The 19,014-nt window shown below is 39.4% G+C and overlaps 1 protein-coding gene across 7 annotated transcripts in view; it reads left to right on the top strand.

Moving 5' to 3' along the window:
• sema6e (sema domain, transmembrane domain (TM), and cytoplasmic domain, (semaphorin) 6E) overlaps positions 1-19,014 on the top strand; it is a 211,955-nt gene that overhangs the window by 126,968 nt on the left and 65,973 nt on the right. For all 7 annotated transcript variants that reach the window (XM_051721790.1, XM_051721789.1, XM_051721787.1 and 4 more), the window contains 3 exons: positions 10,526-10,722; positions 17,565-17,679; positions 18,151-18,208. In XM_051721790.1, coding sequence (XP_051577750.1) covers positions 10,584-10,722; positions 17,565-17,679; positions 18,151-18,208 — 312 coding nt within the window. In that variant the 5' untranslated portion in view covers positions 10,526-10,583. The remainder of the gene's footprint in view (positions 1-10,525; positions 10,723-17,564; positions 17,680-18,150; positions 18,209-19,014) is intronic.

Here is a 19,014-nt window from a genome sequence, read left to right as displayed (position 1 = left end):
GCATACTTACAAATCCATTCCTGACCACTCGTGTTTCTTGCGAATAACTTAACGTTAAAACACAATGCCATAAACTTCGCAAACTTTGGCAAATCCAACAACTGTTGTACTTTTCTCAAATAACACTTGAGATTCTGCATTATAAAGTACATACAGTGATGAAAACTGATCTTATCCTGTCATACACTGATATTGTTTACAGTAGATACTTCAAATAAAAAACAAATCACTTTTATTGTCACAAAACCATATGCACAAGTGCAACAGTGAGTGAAAGTCTTGGTTGCAGTTCGGAGCAACATAGCAGTCATGACAGTGATGAGACACATACCAATTTACAATAAACATCAGATTTACACAACACAATTTACATATCTAATATACACATAATTACACAACACAATAATTATATACAATGTACAGTATACAATACACACAATATAGAATACACATAAACATAATATAGAATATACATACAATAAAAATAGTATATAAAGTATATATAAAATATACAGTAGGTTGTATTGTACTGTTTGACATTCAGGCTGTTGGTTGACTTAAATATGTGTCTTGGGATGAGGGAGATTGTGTCTATTTCATGAGGCATGATAATAGCCTCTTAACTATGTGCTGTCAAATGTGCAGTAGCTTTCTCTGTCTTCTCTTTCTCTCCATCATGTGTTGTACAGGGGCAGACCCTCAATAATTGCCTGACACTCCTTAAGTCCAATTCTAATTTAGCCCAGCAATAGAAAGGGTGGTCACTCACTGGAAATCTAATTAGTGGCTTGTGTGTGTGCGTGTGTGTCCACATATATGCGTGTGTCTCCTGTGAGATGGCGAATAAAATGACTGATAGCAGAGAGCAAGCCATTTGGATCAGTGTTTAAAGCACAGACAGACACTGTGCCAGAAATATCTTGCTTTTTTAAGCCTGCTAGAGCAATTCCTACCTGAATACTGACCAAATTGATATAGTGTAGAATCAAAAACAAAACTGGGCACAGGTTAGCACTGTTGTTAGCAGCTACTGTGTGCGTGCATTTCCCCTTTTAGGTGACCCCTGGATCATGTGACGATATCATGGGCAGGTCTGTAAAACTGATTAGTTGATTTACCGTAAACAGGCGGACCGCTGCAGTCTGAAACCAACAATGTTGTCTTTGTGGTGGAAAGTCAATAGCAATGCTGGTCATCCAGTATAGGCTTCCTGGTGATGCTAGTTGACCATAGAACTCTCTTTGTTAAGCTAGTCAAAAAGCCTGGGGACACAAACAAAACCAGCATTCCATGATGTAGACCAGCATCCAAAGCACAAGATGTTGGTCACAAACAATACTGATCTTTTCAGCAGGGTCATCATCAGCTGATAGTCTGAAAGTGTACTGTATTTTTTATTCCAGTGCATGTGAGAAGCATTTGGTTGGACTTTCTGATTTAATTCAAGTGTAAACATGTTCTCCTGCTAGGATGCCAAGATGCTGTATTTGCGATTCAGCAGTAATTAGGCTCAATCTTTGTATGAAAAACACATAATTTAAAGGTTGAAGGGTGTAATTAAAGTAGGTAGTGTCAGAATATATACTAGGCCCTTTCCCACCTACAGTCCTGGTACTTTTCCTCTAGTAACTTTCTAAATGAGAACTCTTGGAACACACAAGGAGACTTTTCCCCTGTTGCATTCACATTGCCAAAAGTTACCACCGTAGTGACGTAATCTAGTATTGACCATTTTTCTTCTGACATGGTTGGGATGCGAAATTCAATAGCAACAACACTGAAATCAAGAACGTCGAAATCAACAACACCGATGGAGGATGCCGGGATTGTATGTTACACTTTTTTAGGGCTGTTTTACGCAAGCTTTGGCTGCATCCGAAAACATAGGCAGCTACTAATCAGTTAATTGTTTAAACGACAGCATTTTTGGATGAATGGAACACTAAAGGAACCTGGTCTCTGAACAGTTTAAAAAGCACCTTATTTCATCTTACCTTAGCTCCCAAAGGCAGCATTTTCCCGTTTTTGGACGCAGTCTGTGTGTCTTCAGGTTACAGGTCAAACTGGGCACGAGAGCTGTGCTTGCTGCAGCCATAGTGAGACATGAGATGAGCGGTCAGACTACCACACAGCACGTGCTGAATTTAGTGGACAACATGTTTAAAGCACTATAAACCTATTTATCAACACAATCTTATACAATAAAGGCTTTTATGACTCAACATAAATTACTGTTCTGAAATACTCATTGACTTAAAAAATATGTCTTGATGCAAGTTACCACACAGTAACAGGCACACAATACCTCTCTTATGTAAACTAGATTTTATGACAGTTTAGTGTATAATAGAGTACAATTACCCACTCTCGATAAACAACTGATTATTTATATCCATCATCCAAGGAAAAATTTAATGTAGTAATCAAGAAATCACTTTATTTTCTGTATAGTTACACAGTACAAACAGTACAGATGCGATGAAAGCTCAAAGCATGTCTTCCGATGAAGTTACACACACACACACACACACCACACACACACACACACACACATATGTGAGACAGGTGATCCTCTTTGTATAATTTGCTGGTTTATGTTAGTTCTGTTAAGGGAATTGTACAAATAGCACAATCCTCTGAGTGGCAGGCTAGCAGCTAATTGTTTACAAATGGAAGCTGTGGACTCCTCTCCTTTCTCAATGCTTTGTGCATCATAGGTTTTCGACTAATCACAGGCTGCAGCACTTCCCACAGTCTCCCACAGTCCCTGTACTCCGCAAAAGTACCTACTTCCAGAGTAGGAGCTAAAAATCCTCCTAAAATGGTTCCAAGGAACTACAGTTCCTTAGGTGCAAAAGTGACAAAAAGTACTTGTTCCAGGGAAAAGTACCTAAAATGGGCTTTAGTACTGCCAGTGGGAAAGGGCCTACTGATCAGATGTTTTTCTGCTGACAGTGCCTTCAACCCTTCTGAATAGTCCATCTCAAGGCCACCTAATAGTCCACTGGTAACTGTGTTTTGGTACAGGGTATCTGGTTTATACCTGGTCATTTGTTGGTCCAAGCTGGTCATTTGCTGGTTTGTTGCTAGTACAAGATTGTATACTGGCCTGCATTTCAACTGAATTGATGAACAACAATGCTCTCAGCTCTGTGTCGATGAATGATGACTACTAACTGCAGTCTGTGCCAGCCAGACATCACATCAGTCTACTACGATGGACTTTACGGAGGATGAACTGCTGCCAACTCCAACCGTAAGACATGGGATACTTCACTGGCCACTGCCTGAACCTTGGACTTAGGATGGAAATGAACTGCCAGAAGCTTCCATCCGGACTGCGATGCCCCTCACAGACCTCTGCCTGCATCATCTTGATCATAGAATGGACTACACTCTCTTAAAATGGAATACATAGACAATAAATGAATTGTCAGCTAAAGCCTTCATTAGCAAAATAACAAGGGAAACTGCATCTGTATGCACTTGCACAGTTAATTCAGAATGGACTTCAAAGACTTTTAGTTATTAATTTTACAGTTCATTCAAAATCCTTTTGTTTAAACATTGGTCACCGTCTCAGTTTACTTATTAAATCCATGACTTTGTACTACACATAGATAACTAATATTGGCATTATATTCATGCTGATAAGCCAGAGGGGAAGCCTGGTTTCTCCCAAGGTTATTTTTCTCCTCTAAATAACATACTATGGAGTTTTGTGTTCCTTGCCAGAGTCGCCTTCAATGTCTGTATGGTATCACGAGCTGGCTTTGATGTAAATGTCAGAAGATAAGAAGAACTTATTTCAGTCAATTCACATATAAAGTATTTGTAAATAATAATACAAAAAAAAAAAAATCAAACAAACTTGGAGCAGGGTGTCCATCTGCTGAATGCGTGTCAGATCACGTCTGTCTTTCAGTGCGGATGCTTTCAGTGAAGACAACTTTGTATAAGAGGAGCGATCTAGTTTTGATTTGTAACAGTCTAGCCAGACTGAGTTGTTGTTGCTTTGAAAACTTAACGTGGTGAGGATATTATCTCGTCCCCTGGCTACTGTCATTAGTGGTTCCTGGTTCGAGACCAGCATGTTTAACGGGACAGTCTAGAGCCATTCTTACATCCTAAAAACACCCTTTCTTCTATAGAAACATGAAAACGGGCAAGACAAGGGATGTCTGCGGACAAGGGGGAACCAGAGTAAATTCATGGGAAGTTCTTGAACTCAGAATATTCTAGAATCTATATTCAATATATATTGTATTGTGAGAGAGAGAGTCTGGACTCTGCCCCAGCTACTTGTGGGTCCCTGACAGCAGGGTTGCTGGGTAATGGGCCATGGAGAGCCACAGCACTAATGTGCTTAATCGTGTTTGAAATGACAGAGGAGCCCAGGGACACCAGACTTTATTATGTTGGGCCATGTATACAGAGGGGAGGCTCATTCAATTTCTGCTTCTCAGGGTGTGAAAGTGTCCCAGAGTGGAAGAGAACAGAGGAGGAAGGAGAGAGAGGAAGTGAAGTGTGTCCTTTTACCGTGTCACAAGGGACAAAGAGAATCACATTATGGACAGTCTAACTCATATTTGAATGAAGAAATTGTTTCTCTCTCTCCTTTCTCTCTTTTCCTGTCACTTAAACATTCTCTCTCTCTCCTTTCTTGACTGACATGATGTGTCCTTAAGCAGGCATATTAAACCGCTGATGGAATTTAAATTTGTCAGTGTAAAATTTTAATTGTTTTATTTTTATCGCAAGTGTGTCTTTGGCCAGCAACGATAAAAGCCAGACTTGTTAAACAGAGTCAACCTATAAATGAATATAGATCTTTTAAAAGTGATACGACCGCATTGGTTGTGTGCCATAAAAAGCTGCCATTCTCTTCCCCTTAGGGTTTCTGATCTGGCCTCTGCAAGCATTTTATAAGTGCTGGAAAAGGGAGGGACCTGCAGAGCCCACAGTGAGCCAAGGAGATGTTGGTAAATTCAAATGAATGTCAGATAATCAATCCTGGGCTCAAGATTTCTCATCCTCAAACTTAATAGCAGCCTTTTCCCTCCCTGCTGTTTCAACAACACTGCCTCATTAACAGAGGACCCACACGGGGCCCAACGCCCAGCCCACATTGGGCCAACAGAGAGCCGGTGCTGACACCATGGAGGAAGCAGAGGATAAGCCAGGGTTTAGTCTCATATCGACAGCTGTCTGCTCATCAGTGCCCCACATTACTTCAAACGCCACATGAATGCACACTGATGAGAAGAGAGAGAGACTCAAACAGTTGGGAAACACGCATACACGTTTATACATGCCACCTTCCTGGAAAAGAGTGATATAAGCTCTTTAGTGGTCCATGTATTTGTTTTTGCAACAAAGGGAATGAGGTTTTCATAAATTATAACAGACTTTTGATGGGTAGTTTTTATGTGGATTTTAGGTTTCTGAATTTGCCTCATTCAATTCTTTGTCAGCTACCAGTCCTTGGAAAATGTCCTGAGATATGAATGTAGCTCAGCTAGTACTTCAGCTTTCTAAGCCGTCAAGCATCTCTTTGAGGAAGACCACTTTGTGTCTGTGTCTCATAAGAAAAAGTTATTAGCTAGTAACATTTTTGCCCAATGGGTAACTCTACTATTACTTTCTGCATATCTCTTTTAGTTTAAACCTTGGAATTCAAACTGAAAGTAAGTGTGAATTAAAGTTCTGGTTGATATTGAACTAGAACCTATAGAGAAAAGTGTCATTCTCTGGAGAGACTATTATTTTGTCTTTGTTTCTAATGGTGAGTTATATTCATTTGCCATTAGATAAAAAAGCAGTATGGCTTTAAAAGCTAGTTCTCTTGTGTTTGAGGAAAATTCTTTATTTAATGTCAAATTGGCATACTACAGTTTGATGTGTAGTCAGCCAAATGTCACAACTTTTACATATGGGGTGAAGCCAGGACAGATCCTGTATCAAACACATCACAACAAGATAATTTAGGGACAACCTCAATGATGCATCAGAAATGGATGTTAATCAGTCCTCCTGTTAATGCTGATGTAAAAGTCACATCCATGCACTCATATGATTGTGTGACGCGCATCTCAGCTGGCTTTCACTTTGAATCACTGTGCCAAGAATTGTAAACCATTATTGGAAGCTGAATTTGTGTAGCCTGACTGTGATGTGCAGATCTTTACAGAGTGAGCTGAGGGGAAGTAATTAAGTCCAAATCCATTTAGGTCATTTAATTAATTGAGGGACACATTCACTGGCTTCCCAGCCCTATCTGTGTTCGCATCAGCCATGAGTGTTTACTGAGATGCCGTTTTGAGCATGTACTAATGACAGCAGGGAGAGCTGCTCAGAGGAATGGGCTGTCTGCTCTTATCTGCACTGTCCTGCTGAGGTGTCAAACTTTTGGGTCTCTAAAGAGTGCTTCGCCTTCAATAAATGGGACATCTTTAAATTAAGCATCATTAAAAAGGGTTGTTAAGGATTCATTTGACCCATTGTCTATGAAGATTTCAAATAACTTTTTCAAATTCAAAGATTTTAAATGATGAAAATATTATTAGAGGTACTTGCTAAGGCAAGCAACATTTGAGGTGATATCGCTTGCCTTCTTTAGAAGCGGTGCGCTATTAGTTTTCAAAGTGATGAGACTTTTTTTTTTGCCTGCCAGACAAAAAAACAGGTGAAAATATCTCATGGACTTACATTGAAGGAGAGACCTGAGCCATATCAGAGACTAATTAGCAGAGACGTGCCACTTCTATTAAAATTATGGGAGAAATTGGAATGCTTAACTGTCAACAGATGTAGAAAGGAAGTCCCGCCTTACAGGTAAAAGAGCCAATTACCTTTTAAATACAGACATCGCCTGTCAATCAACTCGAGAACGCGCATACACGTTAGCTATACAAGCTGGGAAAATTTAGGTTTTTAGCGTAATCTGAGGTGAAGAAGCACAATTTATGATACCAGTGTTGTCAGATTTGAAGTATGTTCTTTGATCGTAATCTTGACCAGCCGTTTTGGAGATTTCAGTCTTTCCCCATTCAAGGAGATAGGAGCTGCACTTTCTTTACTGGAAATAGTTTCCTGGGAGTGTTCCAAAGATGGCCGGCAGTGAACTGACTTTGGCAATATCATAGAGACTTGGCGTGTGCTATTTTGACTTGAGCCAGTAAGCAGCCACCCAGAACACCTTAGCAACAACCTAGTAACAGCCTAACAACCAGATAGCAAACCTCTATAAGGCACTAAGAACACCCTAGCAAATACATAGAAACACTCTGACAACAACCTACAACACTCTAGAATCGTGGCATCACTCATTTTCCTCAGAACATTTTAAAATCTAGTTAAATGTAAAATGTTGTTTTTGATTCATCTAGTTTACCTATAATTGGATATTTTAGGAAATAATGCACTAATTGTTTTATTAGAAATTTTCTCTTTGCTTCTATTTTTTCCTCTCTTCTCTTTGCTCTGTATTTATCCTTAAGTTTTCATATGATCTCTTCCCAATCATCACTGCTCCTCAGCTCTGCTCCTTTGGTCATAAGACATCAGCCTGATGTACAGTAGATTGTGCTTATCTGTCATAAACTTTTTTTTTTTTTCTTTTTTTTTTTTGTGTCCATATAAAAAAGGCCCCATAATCATTTTAGCTGTGGTCTTGGGATGATGATGTCACACATTGTGTACTAAAACATGCTTTATTAGAAGCTTGTCACTCTGTCCTTGTACCCAAAGTGCATAACTAATCCATCAGACATAATGTTCCATTATATAGCCCTGACAGGGTGTACATTCACAGATATTAATACTGATGAGTCTTAGTATTCATGTTGACTCTATTAAAGCATCAATTTTGATGATTACATTTTAAAGGCCCTCTCTAATACACATAGTCACGGACACCTGTAAGTCTGTTTTCTGTACTAAAGGGCAGTTCTTCTTTGTCTTTAGGCCATTGTAGCATGTAAAATTAACTGATGCTGAACTCATTAACGTTAGTATCCCAGTCTAATACAAACACTCAAGCAGTTATTAATAATTCAGCCTGAAAGACATTTTCAATAGGACTCTGAGGCAGGAGATTTTCATTTTTGCACTGCCCTGAAAATGTGTTTTTGATCCATCCCTGTTGGGCTCATGTAAAAGCTGACAGACTGAGACCGTATCCCGGCAGCCTTTGCAGTTAATTGAGTTAAGTCACCTGTGAAAGACTGTACAGTTTGAGTGAATGAGCCAGGTGTCCCCCAGGCTAGGGCCCTTATAAGATAACCTATTGTGCTCTTTCGCTCAATCCACCTCTCTCTCTTTCCCGACCTTTGTTTCTCAGTTATTACATTTTGTGTGTTACTAAGAGATACACTGTCAGTCTAACTCAGAGGTACTGGGTTGTTTGAATATTAAACTACATTAACAATGACAATTCACAATCATTCAATCACGTACATTGGCCCCAAAAAGTATCTGCACACTTAAAGCAACAGTTCACCCAAGTATGAAAATTCTCTCATAATTTATTCACCCTGATGTTGTTTCAAACCTGTATGACTTTCCTTTTTCTTTGGAACACATATGGAGATATTAGGCATAATTCACTTTCATCATATGCAAAAAAAGATGTGATGAAAGTGAATGGTGACTGAGGCACATATTCTTTAATATCCACTCTGCACAGCTCACATACTACTTTTTAGACCACTAAACTTTACGTTACTCAGACACACAAGTACTTGGAAAAAGCTTAAAGCGATGTTTGGAGTTCAGTGCAAGTAAAGCTCAATAGACAGACAGCATTTGTGGCAGAATGTTGATTACCACAAAAAAAAAAAAAAAAAAAAAACTTGACTCGTCCCTCACTTATTTTAATAAAAAGCAAAAATTGCGGTTACAATAAGGCACTAACAATGGAAGTAAATGGGGCCAGTCCATAACTGTTAAAATACACACAGTTTCAAAAGTGTAGCCACAAGACATAAAACATTATATATGTTAACATGATTTAGTGTAGTAAAATCACTTTTGTGGTAATCAATATTATGCCACAAATGCTATCATTTGAGCTTAACTTGGACTGAACCGAAAAATTCCTTTCAATGTCAAGCTTTGTTTGTAATGTGGTCCAAAGTACATGTCGACATTCAACACAGGGATTTCAGTGCAGCTTTTGACACTATTCTCTTAAATCGTCTTGAGAATGTGGTTGGCATGTAGGGACCAGTTTTAAAATGTTTGCCTCCTATCTCAAAAATAGAAATTTGTCTGTCAGCATTGCCAGTTTCTCTTCATCTACAGCACCCATCAGGTTCCATCTTGGGTCCTCTACTATTTTCTCTGTATATGCTTCCTCTGGGCTCCATCTTTTAAAAATATAAAATCTCATACCACTGTTATGCTGACAATTCACAACTTTATCTCCCGGCCAGGTTAAAAAACAGCTGCTCCTTAAGCAAAAAATATCTGTCTAGAGGATATGAAATACTGGATGTCAAAGCATTTCATTCAACTCAATGAAGACAAAACTGAAGCAGTTGTTTTTGTCTGTTCAGCTTGCATGTCTAGCCTTGGTAACCAGTTAGGACAGTTATCCTCTACCTTGCATAACAAGGTTAAGAACCTGGGCATCATCTTTGACTCTGCAATGCTTTTTGATGAGAAGATTAGTTTTGTTGTGAGGGAAAGCTTTTTCCATCTCAGGTCTATTTCCAAATGATAACCCTTTTTTTCATGGAATGACCTGGAAACATTCATCCACTCATGACATCATGGCTGGATTATTGTAACTCCTTGTATGTTAGCCTGCCTCAGTCCTCCCTTGCATGACTGCAGATGGTTTGAAATGCTGCATCAAGATTTTTAATGGGTGCAAAGAAAAAAGACCACATTTCCCCTGTGCTGGCATCGTTACACTGGTTACCAGTTAGTTTTAGAGTTGATTTTAAGATTTAGCTTTTTGTTTTTAAGGCCTTGCACGATCTTGCCCCACAATATATGTATGATCTCCTTCATTCTTACTCTGCCCCCAGGTCACTCAGGTCTTGCTATCAGTTACTTCTCTCCGTTCCTCACGCTTGCTTAAATTCCAAGGGTGATCAGGCTTTTTCAGTAGCTGCCCCTAAGTTTTGGAACAGTCTTCCATTTCATGTCAGGTCTTCACCTACCCTTGCCATTTTTAAATCCAATTTAAAGTCTCATATTTACTCCTTAGCTTTTGAGGTTGTTTGAGGTCTAAAGTGGTTTTATGTTTATGTTCTAGCTATGTTTCTTTGTTAGTTTGTGTCTTTTATTATTTCTGTTAATTTCTGTAATTATTAATTATTTTTTGTAGTGTGATTTCCATTTTCATTGCTGCTATTCCTATCCATGTTTTATTATAATACTTGAATTTCTTACTATTGTACAGCACATTGGCTCAACGGCTTTTGTTTTTAAATGTGCTTTAAAAATTAAACTTGACTAGACAATTTTTAAAGACTATCATAATCATCACTCCTCTTTCTCTCTGCGTCTCTTTCAGGTGGTGTTCAGTCCACTCTGGGTCATGCTGTGTGGCTGAGTTCTATGCTCTAGCTGAAATGAGGTTGGTGATTTTGGGGTCACGGCCCCTCCTGGCCTTGACCCTCACACTCACCCTCAACTGCCTAACGCACCTATGCCATGGAGCCACACCCTTTCCTCAGGACCTAGAGCCAATCAGCATTGTTGGCAGTGAATGTGAGTATAAAAGTACAAAACACCTGAGAATAACCGTTTCAGTCACAAGTTCTGATACATTGAACACATTTTTTGCGCCCACATTTTCAGAGTATTTTTCCCAATCATTTTTTGCATAGGCTTTTAATAAAATCCTTCATAAGGATGAGGTGTTTTTTCACCATTTCACGCAGGAACGGCAAATTTTTTTAGATGCCTTGTCAAGCTAAAAAGTACTTTCACTTTTAAAAATGTGTCTCAAGATACAGGCTTTCTGTTGTATTCATTGCACTGCATCTAGCTGTTTTTTAGTGAAGAACGATTTTGGTCTGAGTGGCCCCTTATGCGGTTCCTGTAATAAATTTGAAATTATTTATCGCAGATTTGTTTTGGACCTCAAGGAGACAATGAGCCTTAAAACTGTCCTTTTGTCAGATCTTTATAATTCAAAGTCAGTTTGATATATGAATTATGTATCTTGTACACTACAGCTATATAGGCATTAAACCGTACCCTGAGTTTAAAAGTAAACTGCCTGCAAAGCAATCAGGTCTTGGCAGACATAAAGCATTTCACATGCCAAATGTTTATATCAGCAGCTGCGGTTGCCAAGTCCATCCCTATTCCGCCTTATCTAGCCCCTCCTAGTTTACCACCCCACGCTACTCCCCAGCTTCCAGACCCACTGGGTCTGAGTGAACAACTCCACTCAGAGCTGCTGAGAACTTGTTACTAATTTGCCAACTACAGACTCAGTCTTAGCCATGTTGCAAACAGCAGTGTGTGAAGAAGCCTACTCAATTGGAATTGAGGTGTGATAGATGTGTTTAGTGCTTTATGTTGATATTGAGAAGTTGAGAGAGAACTCATTCATTATACTGACAGACAATCCAGCCATACAGTATATTGACCATAATTCTTTAGGAACCCAGAAAGCATTCTGTTAAAATCCTCTGAATTTGTCGGAGTTGTAGCTTAGCAGTAGGCGAATTTGCTCCAACTCCAGTTATTTGAAATGGGCAGTGAGGGCAGTGTAAGTTCGAGTCCAGCTCACAACATTTCCTAACATTAAAAATATCCCATGAATAAAATAAAAGGTTTTATGGCTTTTACGCCATGTTTATTATCTTTGAAGCCAACTATGTGCTATTGTACTCTTAATAGTTTACACAATTTACTTTTAGCTGGTATACACTAGGGGTGGGTAAAAATATAGATTTTACGATGCATTCATTTGAACAATCTCGATATCCATTCTTAAATCAAGTTATGCACAGCCCTTTACTATGAGAGGAAATCACTCTGATTTGCAACCAAATTTCACGCTATTTGACTAAAAATTTATATATTTGGCTACTGGCTGGTAAATGTTCAGATTTCACTCACCACTGATTGTGTAGTATAGTTGTGAAGTATTCAGCAGTGAGAATCCTTTCACTGCATGTTGAGATTAAAAGTTGTTCCAAGAAATGTGTGTCCAAAGACGAGATCCACGCAACCCATTTGTCATTGAATAATGTCTGTTAATATTCTTTCTCTTTTTTACAGTCAGTTGTTGATCAAAAACAACAAAAATAAACATTTAATTCTAATAACGCATAGCACGAATGAGATAAAGCCATTCAAGTCTCTCTCATTAACATGCGCTCATTTACAGACACTCTTTACCGAAATGCCAGTTTTCTTAAAGAAATAGTGCTGAGGGGGGCCTGGGTAGCTCAGCGAGTAAAGACGCTGACGACCACCCCTGGAGTCGCGAGTTCAAATCCAGGGCGTGCTGAGTGACTCCAGCCAGGTCTCCTAAGCAACCAAATTGGCCAGGTTGCTAGGGAGGGTAGAGTCACATGGGGTAACCTCATCGTGGTCGCTATAATGTGGTTCTTGCTCTCGGTGGGGCACGTGGTGAGTTGTGCGTGGATGCCGCAAAGAGTAGCATGAAGCCTCCACATGCACTATGTCTCCGCTGTAATGCGCTCAACAAGCCACGTGATAAGATGCACAGATTGACGGTCTCAGATGCAGAGGCAACTGAGATTCGTCCTCCGCCACCCAGATTGAGGCGAGTCACTACGCATCATGAGGACTTAGAGCACATTGGGAATTGGACATTCCAAATTGAGGAGAAAAGGGGAGGAAATCACAAAAAAGGAAAAAAAGAAACAATGCCGGACGTTCAACAAATCAATGTAAATACTTGTAAATAGTACAAATTACGCAATTTAACAATAAACGTAATAAAATATAATATATGAAATATAATATCATATTTATGGATTGAATACATGCATTTGTTGATTTTTAAATAGCAGAAATGTGACCAAAATGATGAAAAACGAATAAAATATTATCAGTATAATTGAATATCAATATTTTCTAAATATACCTAGTTAGAAGGCCTCCTGTATAATTATCAGCATTAGCTGGAAGATAATTTTTTTCATATGTAAGCAAAAGTGACATTATAACTGAAATATATTTATAAGAATCGAGATTGAGTCTAAATCGGGATCAAAATCTAATCGAGAGCTTGTTAATCGGAATCGAATCGGGAAATCTGTAATCTATACCCAGCCCTAGTGTACACATTTAAAATGAACAGTCTTCCTCCTCCGGGAAATGGGAAAAAAATATTGATGACTCCTCTCACATTACACAGATTTTTGTCCAATCAAATGCTGTCTAGAATGAGAATGCCCCTCCTTCTAATTCCATCTGCAACCGACTAGTAAGTATCAAATCACGGTTCACGACTGGGATATAAACTAAAGGCTATTGGCTATTTGAAATAAGAGACGAGCCTGTCGACATGTCCTGCCAATACTTCCTGTTTCAATAGGAAATACAACAAATAGGGCCATACCACCCAGGTGGATGCTGCACACTAGTGAGGGTTGAGGAGATCCCTTCACTATTATGTAAAGCGCTTTAAGTGTCTAGAAAAGCACTATATAAATGTAAAGAATTAATTAAAAAAATAATTAATTAATTATAACACAGGAAAGAAAACTGTACTCATCAAGCATTTTCAAAGGTCTTTAAAAGTTATAAGAATGCCACATGACAGTCAGGGGTGGCTTACGAGGTCATGTTTGAGCAGGTTCGAGAGCTCTGCAGGCCCAGGGTTCTTTGTTCTGCTGAAATCACTGGTCCATATTTGAGAGAGGAGGAAAAGGGGGGGAGGAGTTTTCCTCCAGTGGATCAAACAGAGACACTAAGACTCAGAGCCACTGGTAAAGATAGCTGGGCTAATAGAGCTCTCCAACAGGAACATCAAACGAGTAATGAGGCCCATTTATCAACCATTTCCACCTGTGTGTGCATGCTTATATGTTTGTGAGTATATGTGTGCTTCTACATTTTGAGGCATTGCTCTGTGCAGGAGCCTTTAAACACTGTTAGAAGATGACTGTGGCCACGTACACACTGCGGCTAAATACAGTTGTCACTCCTCTTCTGAATGCTAAATCCTGTTTACACAAAGTTTAATTATTTAGTGGAGAACAGCATTCTACAACAAAATTCACTTTTTTTGTTAAATCCATGAAGGGCCTTTCCAGTGCAATCTTGCAGTGATACATTGTGATTCTGTTTCTTACTATTGGCACTTTTCCACTGCATGTTACGGTTTGACTCGACTCTGCTTGCTTTACTTTTCTGAGCTTGCTTTTCCACTGCAGTTTAGTGCCGCCTCAACGTGGGTGGGATTATAGGCTGATCGTCATAGTTGTGCCGCCTCTGCTGCCGTGACATCATCTTAAACGCGACACAAACATTACTGACCATAAACAATAACACGATGCTAGCTGTTAGCTACTAGCTCATTGTGCTGCATAAAGCAGTTGTTGCATGGTGATTTTACACAAGTGTAACAGTTAAATTGGCCTGGTTGTTTTAGAAGCAAGCTTTCCAGTAGCTGGTCAACTAAATAAAGTGAAGCTTTCAAGCAGAATATAGAGTTAACGTAACAAAACGTACCATCCTCCATCTTGGACTCCAACGCCGTGGCCGAGTCCAGGGCTCTCTCCCTCCCATTGCTCGCCGGACTATTGCCATAGATAGCGTCCATTTGGTCGAACCACTTACACTTTCTTCTGTTTGAACCACTTCGGCTGTTGTGGTCCTTGATGGTTCTGTTGTCACTTTTAAGTTTTTTTAACTTTTCCCTACACTTTTGGTAGGTCCGGTGGTAGCCGTGTGCGGCCAACAGCTGAGACACTTCCTGAAAGACTTTTTCGTTTCACGTCGTTTCGTTCATTGCTAACGAGAGGAACGTCTGCACCTCGTTTATTGACCACGGCATGGTTTTGCACACAGCCATTTCTTTTTACAATTCGAAAGTCGCGTGAACAAATGATATTGCTGTCGCTGTTGCTAACTTTAAAACTAGCGGGTTGATGTCCCGTGTTGCAAATCCAGTGACGCTGGTAGTGACGATTCTCTCTGACCAATCAGTGATCTGCAGGGTTTTGACGTCACATTTAGTATCGGCTCAGCTCGCTTGGAACCTCGACCGAGGTGGTACTAAAAAAAGTATCAGGTACCAGGTACATCCACAGTGGAAAACCCCCAAAAAGCGAGCAGAGTCAAGTCGAGCCGAACTGTACCTTTCAGTGGAAAAGACCCATATGTTGCACCGATGATTTAGATCCTTATTTATGTGTGCATTCGTAGAATTTCCTACAGGTTAATTTATGAAGAGGCAGGTTGTGATGTTTATCATGATGTGTTTAATATCATGAGGTAGTTGGCGATACCCAGCCCCAAATGCTATAATAATAAGTAAATGTTTATACCAGTGGATTTCCATCGAAAATAAAGTAGGATACAGGTTATTCACCCATTTAACCAGCGCTGAAGTGTTCTCGAGCTCACGGCTAGTTGGTCCATGCTATCTGCACGTCATTTAGAATTTTCACTTCGACGGTTCCAGTGTAGACAGCTTCAAGTCGTCACATCAACGGACGCATCCAGTGTAGACAGGGCGTTACCGTGTGTGTCTGTGACTGCTTGACTAAAAATGTAGAACTTAATTTTGGCTGAAGATTCTGAGAATTCAAGAACATTTGTTATTTTTTTGCACCGAGTTCCTGCAGTGATCTTTCTGAGGAAATTATGTGGATTGAAGTATCTCTCTCTTTCTCTCACACACATCCTTTCTAATATTCCTGGTTCACTGGCTGTAATTTAAAAAGTCTCTTTCTCTCTCCCTCTCTCCCTCTCACACACACACACACATCCTTTCTAATATTCCTGGTTCATTGGCTGTATATTGAGATGCAGAATCTCTGGGTGATCTTTATTGAGTGATGATCCTGCAGAGATCAGATGATGCTGTTTACCCGGGCAGTGCCTTTGAGGAGAGAATGAAGTTTCTGCTCCAGTTTAACCCTTATATTTTTGTTGACTGTTGCCTGAATATTTGAGGAAGCTTTATCCCTGCTGTGTCCAACTGTGGCCTGCCAAGCTCTGGAGAAACTCTTAATGATACATAGTTTCAAAATCATATAATGTACATTAGCTATTACATACTGTAGGGTCATAGCAATAAACTTCATAAAATAGAGCCACCCCAGGGTCATATTTGTCACTCCATCACTCTTCTACTTCTGTGCATTTGACAGTTTTGAAACAGAACTTGGTCCCTAGGGTCATTGTAGACTTTTCTGCAGGTCAGAAAATGTTGTATGACCTACTCAGCCATGTAAAGAAGAACACAGCAAAGTAACTCTTTGACACTTTGCTAGAAATTAATCTTTATAACTGTAAATAAGATTAATTTGGAAATCATGTTTGCCATGTCAGTGCTTAGAATGTAACGACACCATAATAAGATCACTGTTTCTTTTGATAGAATATTGATAGATACACAATTGGAGCAGACAGGAAATTATAGGATGGAAAGAGGGAATGGGATTGGTACATGATGCAGGCTGGATTCGAATCTCCTGCACTACAGCCACGGTACTGATCCCACATAATTTTATAATTAAAATGTTCAGGATAGTCATGAGAAGTGTAGATGTAGAAATGTGAATGTTCTTATCAATGCACCATCTGAAATTTCTGTTAAAAAAACATCATTAAAACATTTTGTGCTGTTACCAAATTACAGTTAAAGCTGAATTGACTAACGTCTGCATCACTGGCACCACCAAACAGAATTGCAAAAATATTTATTTTTTCATACAGCTTTCTCAAATATTCTCCCCATCTGCCGTTGATCACTCAAACAGGTAGTCCTGCCCCAAACTCATGCCATTGGTTAAGTCAGTCAGTACGATTACATGTGAAGTTATAATTTTGCTACAGGGAGTTTTTGTGTAGTCAAGCTACAACCTGTCTGTCCAAGTATACATGACACAATGTGCAATCGAATATCTGAAGGAAGGAAGGACACCAGCTGAGGACGTGCTGGTAATACAAGTCGCTGAGGCAAATTGCGGTCCTGTTAATGCTTTTACATGCTGGATGAAGCCGAGCTCCATTTGCATTATTTTGGTCTGTTAGTCCGATTTTGGACTTTACATGACATTTTAAAAAGACAAATTACTGTTTAAGTCCAACAGAATCAAACTTTTAAAGTGCATGTAAACTTACTGAGTGTCTCTGTGTTGGGCAGTCGGGCCTCCCAAACCATGGAGACACAGTGTTTAGAGTTTTTGAGGAAATTCACCTACAAATGGCTTACTTATAGTTTTTTCTGCATAAGCTGGGATAGGAGAAAGTATATTAACATATAAAAAATTTCATGCTTCTGCTTTAATTAGAACAAGTTCACATGCATCATTGACACCAAAAAGGTAAAGACTAAAAAAAGTCTTTAGTTGATTATAATCCAGACTTTTCTCGCCCCCGTCATACAGACACCTACCTGTACCCCAGTTTCCAGGGGAACATGTCAGATAACGACACTGCCAGACTGGGGCTGGATTTTCAAAGGATGCTGCGGATTAACCACATGCTCTATATTGCTGCCAGGTATCATGCACACACTGCACCAAAGCACAGAATTTAACAGCCACACAAGTTTTAAAAGATTCTAGATGCAACATTGGCTGGGAATTCCAAACCTCCCATTCCGTACATGCTAGGGTTGTTTCTCCAGACGAGTGCAGTGATAAGACCCACACACTAATGATAAGGTTTGTATGATTGGCCCAATCAGTCTTATTCAGACCTGGATTGCTGTCTTGCTCACACAGTCTCTGTCACCTTTCTCACCCCTGCTATTGTCTCTTACCACTCATGCACTCTCTCTCTCCTTTCTGATGTCCTCTGCCCCTTTCAATTCAACTCAAGGTGTTATTGGCACTGTATTGTTATTTACTGAAAAGAACCGCAAAAAAAGTAACTCAGTTGTGCTCAAACAATTTTCAGTTTAAATGAGACTATTGACATACATCTCTCAAATCTCTCTCTGTCTGTCTATCTTTCTTTCTCTCTCTGTAGAGATCACGTTTTTGCCATTAACCTCAGTGCTTCAATGGAGCGTATCTACCCCCAACAGGTAAGCTCACCTTTCTCTCAACTTCCTGTATCAGTTATATTTAGTGATATTCTTTCTCGCAGTGCTGAAGTGTACGATGTTGGAATATTTACTTTTATTTGCCTTTAGTGAAGGAACATTCGGAATTCTAATTTTAAAAATGAGCAATTCTCTTTATAGAGGCTTTAAAAACCCATATTCTACACTTCTGTAGCATTTTACATTTTTCCCTGAGGTCCACTTATAATGTTAGTCAAGGTCTTTTGCACCAAAAAATATTTGGAATTTTGTTGTACCTAACCATTTTCCACCCTCTGTCTGACACATAGAGTTAAAGAGAGAGCTGTTTTTGCTACCGTACCTTTATGTCTTTATGTAATTGAGCTATATTATGATTGGTTAAGCTTGGTGCATGTGAAATGACTGACAACACTTACTTACAAGTTGCAAGTTTGTTTTCTGGTCCAGCATAATTGCCATTGGCCCATCCTTCAAAAACAGCCTCTTTAAGAATTTTCTGAAAGATACTTTTTTACAGTTTGGTTTCAATACCCTGCTAAAAAAAAACATCTTAAACCAGTCTAAGATCTCCCAGCCTGACCAAGCTGGCCTTCAGCTGTTATTTATATTTCTGGTCTACCATGGTCTGCCAGCTGACAAGTGCCCCAAACCCCTCTAAAACCAACAAACCATTTTAGGCTGGATTAAGATGTTTTTCTTCAGCAGGGTAAATGGTCTGGGTGAACTGGGGAGAGAGATTTTTGAAAGTATTTTAAAAGTGCAAGAAAAATCCATGGGATGTTGTTAATATGACAGTAGTCACATCA

Source organism: Myxocyprinus asiaticus, chromosome 16 (genome assembly GCF_019703515.2).
Source record: "Myxocyprinus asiaticus isolate MX2 ecotype Aquarium Trade chromosome 16, UBuf_Myxa_2, whole genome shotgun sequence".
Lineage (NCBI taxonomy): Eukaryota > Metazoa > Chordata > Actinopteri > Cypriniformes > Catostomidae > Myxocyprinus > Myxocyprinus asiaticus.
This window is presented reverse-complemented; position numbering and strand designations above follow the sequence as displayed.